The sequence below is a fragment of the Vulpes lagopus genome, chromosome 14 (assembly GCF_018345385.1).
Source record: "Vulpes lagopus strain Blue_001 chromosome 14, ASM1834538v1, whole genome shotgun sequence".
Taxonomy (NCBI): Eukaryota; Metazoa; Chordata; class Mammalia; order Carnivora; family Canidae; genus Vulpes; species Vulpes lagopus.
Genome location: NC_054837.1, coordinates 15,361,714 through 15,375,064, shown reverse-complemented (window position 1 = coordinate 15,375,064; position 13,351 = coordinate 15,361,714). Strand labels below are relative to the sequence as shown.

At 45.0% G+C, this 13,351-nt stretch overlaps 1 protein-coding gene across 3 annotated transcripts in view; it reads right to left on the bottom strand.

The window, feature by feature from the left end:
- Positions 1-11,534: 11,534 nt before the first annotated feature.
- Positions 11,535-13,351, bottom strand: part of TTC28 (tetratricopeptide repeat domain 28) — a 616,175-nt gene continuing 614,358 nt past the window's right edge. For all 3 annotated transcript variants that reach the window (XM_041728768.1, XM_041728769.1, XM_041728770.1), the window contains one exon: positions 11,535-13,147. In XM_041728768.1, coding sequence (XP_041584702.1) covers positions 11,541-13,147 — 1,607 coding nt within the window. In that variant the 3' untranslated portion in view covers positions 11,535-11,540. The remainder of the gene's footprint in view (positions 13,148-13,351) is intronic.

Sequence of the window (13,351 nt, the reverse complement as noted above, 5' to 3'; positions counted from 1 at the left end):
CTAGGATGCACTTGCCTTCTCACTTTCTTAGTGATATCTTGAAGAGCAGAAAGCTTTAATTTTGACAGATTCTTATTTATTAACTTTTTCTCTTATGGTTACTGCTTTTGTTTTTTGTTTTTTTTTGTTTAAATTTTATGTATTCATGAGATGTACTCAGAAAGAGACAGAGATACAGGCAGAGGAAGAAGCAGGCTCCCTGTGGGGAGCCCAATGCAGGACTCAATCCCAGGACCCCGGGATCACAATCTGAACCAAAGGCAGATGCTCAACTACTGAGCTATCCAGGCATCCTGTGCTTTTCATTTCTTAAGAAATCTTTGCCTGACTCAGGATCAGAGGTACTCTCCAATGTACAAAGTTTTATCATTTTATGTCTAGGTTTATGATCCATTTTAAATTAATTTTTGAGTATGGTTTAAGGTCATTGTTGAGGGCTTGTTTTTCTACATATTTGTTTCAGTACCATATTTTGAAAATACTGTTCTTTGCCATTACCTTGGCATCCTTTCCTGAAAATCAGTTGACCATGTATGTCAAGGTCTTTTCTCTCCATGTATTTATGATTCTGTCCATTAATCTGCTTGTTTATATGCGGAAACCATACAGTCTTACTTACTGTAGCTTTAAAGTAAATTTTGAAGTCACCGTCTTCAAGTTTGTTTTGACTTTCCTAGATTCTTTTCATTGACAGATAAGTTTTAGATGTAACTTGTCAGTTTCTGATAAAAAGTCTGCAAAGAATTTTTTTCCTGCCAATACTTTGGTTGCAATTGTGTCGATTCTATAGGTAAGTTTGGGGAGAATTAATGTCTTAACAATATTAAGTATCACATCCATGAACATAGTATCTCTCCCAATTTATGCCTTACTTTTTCTCAGATGTGTTTTGAGGCTTTCAGTGTAGAAGTCTTCTCTCTTGTTAAATTTTATCTCTTTTTTTCAACAACTTTACTGAGTTATATTTTACATATTATAAACTGTGCCCATTTTAACTAGATAGTGCAATGTGTCTTAGTTGATTATTTTATGTTTATTGATGTAGTGGTAAGCAGAACTGGTTTTATTTTCCAATGTTTGTTGCTAGTTTATAGAAATACAATTGTATTTACATTCGGTTATGATGTCTCTTAAAATTCTTTTATTCTTGAAAAGTCCCTAGCCTCTATTTTTTTCTTTATAATATTGGCTTGTTTACACATATGACTAAATTAAGATTATATTAAGATAAAAATTCAGATCCTCAGGCACATTGTATTTTGATTGTTCAATAGCCACATGTGTCTAGTGGCTGCTGTATTGGATACCACAGATTTTTCATATTTCACGGAGTTGTATTGAAAAGCTCCATGTGGAGTGGTTGGGTGGCCCCACCTTCTAGATTCACCTTATCATTTTCTCATGATGTTGTGTAACTTGTTCTAATAATCTGTATTTGCGGTAAATTGAAAGTGATACACATACATTTAAAACCTTAATTAAATGCAGATTCAACTTTTCAGACTACCTTGTAAGTGATGCTGTATCCTTTGTACTGCATTACAAAGAATTGACATAGATTTTGCAACATGAATCAGCCATTGATCTTGTACTGGGGGCAAAGTCTCGATTCAAGGGGTGGCTCAAGAGAGAAGAGGAGTAGAATTGGTGACACCAACAATGACAAAAAAATAGTAAGCTTTTTGTTCTTAAAGAGGAGCAGAGAAATGCTGTGTTTACTGGATGGGGATATGGGGTTAAATTGGAGAGACGACAGCATGTTAATGTGCTGATAGTAGTAATTCATTTGCGAGGAAGAGTCTCAGCAGGAAGGGAGGATTACTGACACACTGGTTCTGGGTAGGCAAGTGAGATGGGGCTAGCAAGTGGAGGTGTTGGGCGGGGAGAAGGCCCCAGTGGCTCTCCCCTGACAGTAATAGGGGCAGGGCAGCGTGAGTCATTAGAAGGTACGTGGGACTCCTATTCTGATTGATTCTATTATTTATTTACATCTAAGCATCCAGAACCACAGAGAAGTACTGTATGGTCTCAGACTTCCCTATTTTGTGTGTTCTTCTATTTCATACACGTCTTAACTCCTTTACTATCCCTTCTGTCTTCAGTTTGTCAGTTTCCCTGACTCTGCAGCCTCTTTCCATGTTCCACTTTTTTTTTTTTTTTTAAAGATCTTATTTCTTTATTCATGAGAGACACAGAGGCAGAGATACAGGCAGAGGAAAATGTAGGCTCCCTGCGGGGACCCCACTGTGGGGCTCGATCCCAGGGCCCCAGGATCACTCCTTGAGCTGAAGGCAGATGCTCAACCACTGAGCCACCCAGGTACTCCTCCCTGATCCTCTTTTAACTTGATTTTATTATTCCATAAGTTCAAGCATCCACAGATATCAACATCCACAGGCTGTTGATAGAAAAAGAAAAGAGATCCCATTCAAGTTACCCCAAATGGGAAAGAACTGAACATGGAACTGTATGTAGAGTGGCCTGGAACGTGTCTCCCTCAGGGACTTTTCTGTGCTTCCACGGTGTCTTTGCGTCTGTTCCTTTCTCCCTTCTCTGCTCCCAGCCTCCTCTACTCACTCATAGTTTTTGCACCTCAGTGACTCTGGCTGCGTGCACTCAGCCATCCTGACCCCACGGACCACAGTTACATCATCCCCTTGTGGCTGGCTGTGGCTGCAAGGACCTGATCTAGGGCTGGACTGAATTAGTAAGAAAAGGAATCTGATTGTGGGGACTTCCTCTAAGGCTCTGACCTCCCACGAGATTGGCCGCCCTGCTTGGGCCTTGGCAGCTAGACTCCTTCCTTGGAGTGGGGGCATTTTTATACAGCAGGGTATTTGGATTGTGTATGATCCAGGAAAGAATGGTATCTAATTAAGTGAAGCACACAAGCTTTATTTTATGGACTTTCAAACATCTCTTTTAACTTTCAATTTATTTATTTTTTACTGGCTACATTCTTTATCACGACCCTCAGCAAATACTTGTAGAATGAATGACTTTTGAAATAATAGATAGGAACTGATTTTTTATTAATTTTAATTTACTTTTGCATTTTTGGTTCAATAAATGCTGTACTTCAGAAAGCTCTGTATATGAAAAAAAAATTAGACTTTTGGCAAAATGCTGTCAAGGCAAATCAGAATTCAAATTCACTTACCTGTCCCAGTTAGCAAGGAGGGTAGACTTCAGAGTTCTACCACTATGATTTAAAGCTATTTCAGAATTTTAAAACGTTTTATTTAATATAAATATATTGAGAATATTTATATATTTAAGAATATTATTATTCTCTGAGGCCCAAACGCACAGTTGCTACAAATTTAACAAATATCTTGAGATTGGATACAAATTCAGTTGAGAGGCAAAATGCTTCCTTAATGCTAACTTGTCCTTTTAATGTGTTTGAATCCAGATGTTCTGACCTCATTTGCTGGAGTGGATGCAGCATTAGCCTGTCAGTTCCCTGCTGTTTACCATTATATAGTATTATTAGAGACCGTAAGTGTGCATGTAAGAAAAGCTTTAAACTGAGGAAGGTACCAAGCTGCGGTCCGTGCCCAGAAATTCTGAGGTTAAAAAACAACAAAACAAAGCAACTATAAGTAAAGTCTTAGAATACTAATATTGAGAAAAAGCTGCAGTGGCTACGAGCAGTCCTGCTTGTACCTGTCTTTGCATTAGCTGTCAGCGAAGGTCCTCAAGCACATCGCCAAATCCTCATTAAGGGCCATTCTCTCCTTCCAGGAAAGCATCTAACAAAACGTACATTCCACAATTGAATATTCAGAGTTTTCAGCAGTAACAGAAAACATAAATTGTGTTTCCTAAGGTAATAGGGACCACACTATTGTGCTCCTAAATCCTTGTGTAGATCTTAGATTTACTCTGTAGGTTATTGTACTCAAGTCAATCTCTATTTCAACAGTAATACAGGACATAGTTCTTAAGGAATGCTGGAATGCTTAGATTTAGGAATGCTTCCTTTACACCGGGGTGCCTGGGTGGCTTAGTCGGCTAAGCGTCCAACTCTTGGTTGCAGCTCAAGTCCTGATCTCAGGGTCACGAGATCGAGCTCCAGGTTGGGCTCTGTGCTGGGTGTGAAGTCTGCTGAAGACTCCCTCTCTCCCTCTGTCCCACTCTGCCTCTAAGAAAAAGGATTTTATACATATTTCATTGTTCTTATAAGAGGAGTAGAATAGATTTGCTTCTTGTTTAACTACAATGTGAGCCATAGAATCCAGCCTCTCCAGGTCTCAGCAGACTTGTATTCTCCATAGTCTAATGGTTATTGGTTTTCATATGTGAGTGTGTTTGCAGATGCCCTTAGGCTCAGAGCTCTGGCCCCTTGGGATTACCATGTGCGTGTTCATCAATCAGCAAAGATTCATGCTCCAGTAACCAATACATAGAAGCACTTTCAGCTTGTCTTCCTACTTTTAAAGAACACAGGGATTTAATGGCCAGTATTTTATTGAGATTTATGTCTGGATTCATAAATGAAATGGGCCTATCCTTTTCTTTTCATACATGATCTGTTGACCTGAGAACTGAGAATGCCATCACGAAATGATTTGACTATCTTTTCTTATTTTTTATATTTCCTTAAACAATTTGAAAAGGTAAGAGATGTTCTGGCCCCGGAGAGTTGCTGGGACACATGTAAAAACCATCTGGGCCTGTGTGGTTTTGAAAGAGGCCGGTAAAAGGCAAGGGGGTGCGATTGCCATTTGAGCTTCATGGGCTTTGGCTTCTTTTTCTTTTCCTTCTTGCACCAGAACTTTTATTAATGGTTTTCCTAAAAGTTGAGAGAATCTGATTAATAAATAATTGTTGTACAGTAGCCAATAATACTTTCTGCTCCTTCTGAAGTTCCTTATGAAGGAGCACGCAGACAGGAGTGAGCAGAGCTGTGTGGCGTGTGGCACGGCACCGTGTAGCCGGAGCCCCTTGTGTCCTGACCGCCACCATGGCTTCTCTCCCCGAGGACAGCACCACTGCCCTGCGGTCACATCCACTGGTCCCTGCGTTTCTAGGTTCCTTGGCCACCCATATGTGTGTGCCTAAACATATTAGGTACCACTTTGCATTTTCACATGTATTGCCACAAAATTGTTCATAGTATTTTATTTTTTAATCTCTGTTGCACTTTTAGCTATATCCACTTTTTCTTCCTTTTTCTTTTCTTTTTTCATCTCTCTCACAGATATACATGTTCACACAGGTGATCAGTCCCTAGAAATTAGTGCATTTTATCTTTTTTGCAAGTTTTGCCCTTCTTGATCTTTTATATTGCTTTTCAGTTTCTCACTGTTCTTATTCCCTTTCTTCTTTTTTCTCCGGGTTTATCTTTTGATGACTTCTTGGGTTGGTCATCTAGCTGGGTAGTGGTATTCTTTCCTAACATACGCTTGTGCATATCATCGCCCCAGCTGCATAGGTTGGCACCCCTCCTTATTGGTTGGGGATTGCACAGGTACATATTTTGAATATTACCTGTGAATATAATCATGTAGGGCTACAAGTTTTTCTTTTAAATGCCACTTTAACTGCATCCCACCAATTTTTAGGGGATTTTAAATTAATTTTATTTCTAAGCTATTCTATAACTTACATATTCCTGCAAGCACGGAAGCAGAAATAAAAGTATGTATTTTACTTTATTGGGTGAAAATGAGATTGTTTGTGGTCCCACTGTGTGAACTTCTGGTCTTTTTTTTTTTTTTTTTAAGATTTTATTTATTTATTCATGACAGACACAGAGAAAGGCAGAAACACAGGCAGAGGGAGAAGCAGGCTCCCTCTGGGAGCCCAATGCGGGACTCGATCCCAAGACCCCAGGATCACGACCTGAGCCAAAGGCAGATGCTCAACCCCTGAGCCACCCAGATGCCCCTGAATTCCGGTCTTGAACAAATAAGAAACATTTCTGTTGTTAATAAAAGTAAAACCCACAAACACCTAGGGTGCCTCTGGAGACATCTATCAGTTTAGATATGCAGTATTTTCTCATTTCTTTTATGAGCACTTCTATGGTTTGTATGTTTAGTAGCATTTAAAAATATCTAAGTGACTGGAAGCATCTATCATCTCCTTGTTATTAGTGCTAACTGAATTGTACTGTTCTGTGATATTGATTCCTCAGTATTTGCTAAGACTTTACAGGCCTGCACAGGATCAGTTTCCTAATGTATTCCACGTGTGCTTGGGAAGAATGTAGATTCCTGTCAGAGACCGGGTTCTCTGCAGCTCCATTTCACAAGCCTGTTTGCTGAATTGTTTAAGTCTACCATATGCTTGCTGCATCGTATCCTTCATCTGTCGATAAATTGAGAGGAGAAGGTGAGATCTCCCATTATAATAGTGTAGTCTTGGGGTGCCTGGGCTGCTCAGTTGGTTAAGCAGCCGGCTAGATTTCGGCTCAGGTCATGATCTCAGGGTTGGGGGATCGAGCCCTGGGTTGGGCTCTGTGCTACCATGGAGTTTGCTTTAGATTCTCTCCCTCTCCCATTGCCCCTCCCCCCTCACTCTCTAAAATCAATCAATCAATCAATCTTTAAATAATAATAATGTAACCTTCCAAACTTGTAGTTCTGCCAATTTTTACTTATCAATTTTTGAAATGATATATAGGAGTAGCTCCATACAAATTTAGAATTTTGCCCTTCTGCTAAGGCTTTTTAACATTAGAAAATAGATCTTCCTTTGTTTTTACTAGTGCTTTTTACTTTGTTTTGTTGATCCTTTTGTTGTCAACCATTGGGCCTTATGCTTTGTTAGCTTTGTCCCCCCGCCCCCACCGCCCAAAGAGGCATATTGTTTTTTAAAGAGCATGTGGCATATTTCCATCATCATTCTCCTTTTTGTTTAGTTCATTTGATTACATTTATAATTACTAGTAATCCTTCATACTGTATTTGTACTGCTTTTAAAAATAGTTTATTTCCTCTTTATCCCTTTAGATCAAGTTTTTAAAAGCATTTTTTCCTCCACGAACTAGTTTGATATAACCTTCTATTTGTGTGTTTTGATGTATTTAACTTACACTAAAAATAATCTATTCTTCTCTTCCTAGACAACCTATAACACTTCCTTGTTTGATATATAATGTCCAGTATTTTAATTTTTTATTGCCACTCAAATGAGATGTTAGGGTTTTTTTCAAAGATTTTATTTATTTGGAGAGAGAGCACAAGCGGTGGTGGAGTAGCAGGCAGAGGCAGCAGAAGCAGGCTCCCCACTGAGCGAGGAGCCCGATGTGGGGCTCCATCCCAGGACCCTGGGATCATGACCTGAACAGAAGGCAGACACTTAACCCACTCAGCCCTCCAGGCCTCCCAAGATGTTACTTTTTATACAATCCGTATTTGTTTTTAATTTAGTCACATTCACTTAGTTCTTTGTCCAGGATTCCTTCATGCGTCTCGGACTTTTACAGGTAGGATTGTTTTCCTTCTTTCTGGAATACTTCCTTTGGAGTTTCTTTAGTTACAGAGATCTGGCAGTAATGAACCCGTTTTGTCAGCATGCTTACACAACTGTGGAATTTTCTGACCCTCCAACTATGACTACAGATCAGAGGCATTCTAAGTCACCACCCACCCGCAGGTGCCCCGTGCCTCAGAGCTGCAGAAGCCTGCGTGCAAGGTCGGCTCTGCTGTGCACTCTCTTGGGTTCTCCTCCCGGCAAACATGAGGCCGTGGTGTATGTCTAGGGAGGAGACCCCAGATGAACATACCACTCATTAAGGACACATGACTGACTGTTCTGTGTACAGCAAAGAAACCTAGAAGTGTGGAACGTGTACAGAGAGTGATTCAGATACAGCACTTAAAACTGAGGGAATTCATGCTTTAATAGACACTGAAATCACAAAGGAAGGCCAAGTGCCTTAACAATCTCAATAAAAATATGAAGTTCTTTTTACATGGTAAATTTCGTAATATAAAAAGTTTAATGCCATCTGGAAACTGTAATTTACAAAAAATGTCCACATAGGCCAAAGATGGCTAACACTGCATACAAGGGGGGTGAGTGCCAAGTGGGGAAGGCGTCTGAGGAGGGAGAGGTAACCGCATGTGTCCTTACATGGAACATCTTTGAAAGATCTGTTACAAACGGGGGCCCAGTTACAAACCACATGTGTTACAGTCATTTTAGATAAAACAACAAAATATATGATGAAAATTATGCAATTTTCACCCTCTGCCTACTTACTAAAAGCAACCAGAGTGTTGCGTGGTATTTTTTCCAAACTGAACTGAAACCAGCAAAGTGACCGTGGGAGGCGGTGGGAGGCGGTGGGACGCGGTGGGACAGGCGCCTTACTGGGGACTTGCTCCAGTGACCACCTGCTGAGATTCACTGGAACAGCATAAGCGGATGAGGACAGTGTGTGCAGCACCTTGTCTCCTGCTGAGACCCAGCGAGTATCAGGGTGGACCATGACATTTTTCAAACAGGATGGAGGTGAGAATATTTTCATTTCACTACACACTAATGTGGTTCAAAATGTAAGTTTTACAGCTTTGTTTTGGTACTTTGATTTAGTTAAAATCAGTGAAGCAGTCGAGCAGTTCACTGGTGAGAATTAGGATAGGATCTACTACGTTGCTTTGTGGTCATACCAAGGTTTCTAGGAGAGGGAGATTTTATTGCTTGTGATCAGTGTACTTGCATCTGATGGAGCAGAATAGGGGCAGGGCATTCCAGTTTCCTGAGCTGAAAAAGAAATATGTCCAATGCTATCTGCATATAGTGAGGAAAAGGGTTTTTTTTTCTTTTTTCTTTTTTTTCTTTTTTTTTTTTGTAAATTTTACCCACATTCATGGCTCATTCCAAGTGGAGCAAAGAGCCATGGACTATGCAGGAGTTATTTGCTTCTATCCACATGGCTCAGGGGTTCCATGCATGCCAATTTTATCCACAACTTGACACTCACTTTCCCTAGACTGTAGACACAAAACATTCTAATTGTGTTGTCCGTCCCCTACACCAGGAGTCAGCAAACTTTTTCTTAAAAGGTCAGGTATTAGGTAATTTAGGCTTGGTGGGCCAAGAGGCAAAATCAAGAGTATGATGCAGGTACTTACATAACTTTTTAAACCTGTAAAATCCATTCCTATCTCATGGCTATAAAAAACCAGGCCTCTGACCGGATTTAGCCCATGGGTCATGGTCTGCCAACCCCCGATCTACACAAAGGTATCTGTGACTTACACAGTCTCACGTAATTATTAAGTGCATATATTTTTTTCAGGGGTTGGAGCCGGAAAAATTACTTTGATTTTACATCCATTTCACTCATCAAGAAAACACCAAGACTGACAGTAAACATAAAGAGGTGGCAACTCTACAGTGATTTTGAGATTGGTCCTATTATTTTGTCATGTTTGCTTTCTTTCATTGAACCTTCTTTTCTATCTAGGACAAAAAACAAAAACAAAAACACACCATTTGGTTTTTCAACATGAAACCTAAAACAACAATGTAATTAGGACTAAAACCAAGTTGGGGTTGACTGAGACCTCCTCGCTGGCTCGGTAAGCACAAGCACGGGAAGCGGTCTGGGTGGCGGAGGGGGCGTGTACCGGAGGTGGGCAAATGGGTGCACTCACACGGGGAGCACAGACCCCAGGCCTGTCCTCCGGGGCTCCTTGGCACTTGGGAAAGAGGCTGAGATTGCTGAGAAAGGAACAGCCTAACTACCTACATAGGGATTCAGAAATTGAGGTTTAGTTTTTGTTGCTGAGGACCTGATTTTGCTAAATGCACAGTGCTATAAACTCGCTTTCGTTTGCTACTCTGATACTTCATTACCGGTTTTTTTTTCCCCCTACTGACTTAAAACACCTCATAAGTGCTTGCTTCTTTATAAAGTATTTGTCTTCCAGTGTTGGGGTCAGGCCTAGAATGGGACATCCTAATTGTCTGCTTTCACCAGTATGGCTTTTGGGTCAAAGGCAAAAACCACGACGTAGCTCAGGAGAGGAACGCACTGAATAGGGTCCTCTCCTCTCTCCAGGGTACACCGAGGAGCAGGGCGCACGGTCAGGCATGTTTAGAAGGTCCTTGGGCAGGACCTCACATAAAAGCTCTACGTGAGGTCTTACTGTTCGAGCCCCTCCTTCCCGGCCTCTCCCGTCCACTCCATGCAATGTGGGTATGCGGTTGCTCACCTCTTGGTGACACCCCTGTGTGGAGAGGGCAGCAGGGTCTTCGTTTTCAAATTATGTAAAAGCGGTCTATTTAAATTCCCCAACTAAAGTTAGCACTAGTATGATTTTTAGCATTTCATTTCTTCCTAGGTTAATGCTCACCCCTACCTAGGCGATCTTTTGTCTCGGCCTAGCTGGCAACAACTCAGGAAGCCGGCACGCTGGAGGGGACGCCCAGCCTTGTCTAGGACAGCACTTTCAGGAATGGCTGTTTCCCTGCTCATCAATGACTGGGATGTAAATCCCAGCATAAGGCCCCCTGCTTCTCAGGCTGCGCACAGGACAGGGTGCTGTGGGACGGGAGCGGGCTGGTCCCGGCTCAGGTGAGGGTGCCTGGGGCAGCAGACATGGGGTTCCTGGGCTGTGAGAGCCTGGGAACAGATTTAGAGAGGAGAGGTGTTTGAGGCCTGGAGATGGGAAAAGAATAAAATTAAGTAGCTGCTGAAGGGAATAGGAGCTGGAAATTCCATTCTGGTTAAGTCGAGTTAGCTGTGAGATTTTTTTTTTTTTTTAATACACTTACAAGGAAACTGAATAATTTCAACCTTTCCCTCCCCCCCAAACTTGATAATTACTTATTGATGACTATTCAAAATTTGACATTTTAAAAAATTTGAGCTTTTAAAAATAATAGCTATAAATGCAAAGTACTATTGATAATAAAACCAGGTTGTTTATCCACATACAAAAAAGGTCAATAATGTTTTAAAAGCACAAAGTTGCATTTTAAATCACAATTGCATAGTTCTAAAATGCCTGGAGAAGAGTTACATAAAATTTTTAAGAAAATTCAAGTTTGGTTGACAGTGGGGCCCCAAGGACATTTGTAGAGCTAGGTGGAGCAGAGCAGAGTTCAGGATGGAAGCACTGCTGAAATGTGAATTATTGCATTGCTATTGTGATGTCACGATAATCGTAAGCCCAAAAATCGCTACAGTTTAATGGCAAATCATTGGCATTTTAAAAACCATTTTTTTTTGGCTGATGTGCACTTTCGTGTAGAATTCAACTTAGATTTCATACATCCCACCCCCAACCAGCACCTGAAAGCCTTAAAAAAAGCTCTGTTTGTATTTCTGTGTATAAAAGGTACTGCACATCTACCTCTTAGCAAAATATGTGCTCCCTTTCCTCTCCCCACCCCAGAACCATGACCGTTTCTGTACAAAAGTCCTGCTGGGGAATCACAGCAAAGCTGAGAGCAGGGAGCCCAAGGTGGAGAAGGACCCCGCCAGCCGAGAGCGCGCCCGGGAGGCGCCGGCGTCCCTCTGCGGCGCTGCACCGGGCCCTGCACCGGGCGCGGGGTCCGCGGGACAGGACGCCTTAGCATTTGGAGGAGGGAAAGAATCTTCCCGGCGACAGAAACTTGTAGCCGTTCCCGGACGGCAGCCTCAGAGGGCGCGCGGCGGGCGCGGGCGGCAGCGCGCTCAGCGCCGAGGGCCCCGTGCGCCAGTGGCCGTTGGGGGGCGCCCTCGGGGGCGCGGCGGGCGGCCGCGGCGGCAGCTCCTGCAGCTCCAGCTTGTCCGCGCCCTCCTCCTTCTTGTGCCGCGGCGACAAGTTCAGCAGGCTGAGGACGTCCCTCCTGGAGGTCATCGTGCCAGGGGCGCCGCGCAGGGCCTTGGCGGGGCCCGCGGGGTGCGGGGGCGCGCTCTGCCAGAACATCTTCAGGTTGTGCACGGCCTGCACCTTCTCGTCCACCGCCGCCGTCCTCGGCTTGTCGCCGTCGGGGGCGTCGGCGGGGCTGGAGCGCGCAGAACCGGCCGAGGAGTAGGACAGGGCGGGGGACGGCGCGCTCCCGGCGGGAGACTGCTGGCCTGAGCTTGGGGACGCGTTCCGGGGGGACTTGGAAATGTGGGCGCTGTACGGGGAGCTGGGATACTTGAGTTTAAAGAGAGGCTGGTCGGGCAGCGAGGTCTGGGGGTCGGCGCCGGGCGCGGGGCCGCCGCGCAGGCCGGGGCTGCCCTTGGCGGACTCGGGGGCCGCGGGGCTGCTGTGCCCGGAGCTCACCTGGGGGAGCGACGAGCTCCTGGCGGGGGGCTTTGGTCTCGCGGGGGCGGGGGCCGGCGACGCCTGGCTCTTGGGGTGGCAGGGGGCCGGCCTGCTGAAGGCGCTGGTCTCGGACGCCCTGAAGCCGGGGGTGCCGCCGGGCGCGGCGGGCCGGTCCTCGGGGCTGCAGCTCCTGCCGGCCGGGCCGCCGCCCCTCTGGAGGCGCTCCACAGCCAGGAGGTGACTCTGCGTCTCCTCCAGAATCTTCTGGGCCAGCTCCTGCGGATCTAGCTTGGGGCTGCTTTCTTCTTGGGACTTGACGGTGCTGTCCGTTTCTGTGCTGGACTGGTCTGATTCTCCCGTATCTGAACTGGCCAGTTTTCCGACCTTTTGGAAGGGGGAGTTGGGGCTGGGGATCAGAGTCATCTTCACTGGAGAATTCGGGGTGCTCATGCTCCCCTTGGAGCTCACAGAAACCTGGACACCTCCAGCCGCCCCGACTCGGGCCAGCTTGTGATCTGGTGAGGCGTGCGCCTGCCTGCTTTCCTGGTAGGCCGCCAGGGGCTCGGTGCTGATGATGGAGAAGCCCTCATACTCCTCCTCCTCCTTGCTCCCCGCAGGGCGCGGCTGGGGGCACAGCGGGCCCCGGGGCAGAGTGGAGCGCGGAGGGTAGGCGTTCTTGGGCCGGTCGTAGTCCTGCCGGCCGCGGGCGCCCCCCGCCTCCGACCCGGCCTCGGGCTTGGAGACGAAGCTCATGGAGGAGGCGATGGAGCTCAGGCTGTACACGGAGATGGCGTCAGAGGCGATGCTGTCGGCGCCGGTGGGGGAGAAGGGCGGGTGCTGGTAGCTCAAGGGCAGGGCATTGGAGACAGACTGGGCGGAGGCCAGAGACTCCAGGGAGGACGAGCTGTCGAGGCTGAGGCGCTTGGGCAGCTCAGTAGAATCTAAGACAAGACAGAGGTGCCCAGAGGGCAGTTAGAATGTGCTGTGGTTTTGAAATTTTTGTCAAAATCACAGGCGTCCTCATGCAGAGAGGCCCGCAGGGAGCTGTGCAAGTGCTGCTCACTCTCGATTTGCACTTCTCTTACACTCCAGAAGACCATGGCCCCAAAAACTGCCTGTGGCCTGAGCAGTCGGGCTGCTCGTCC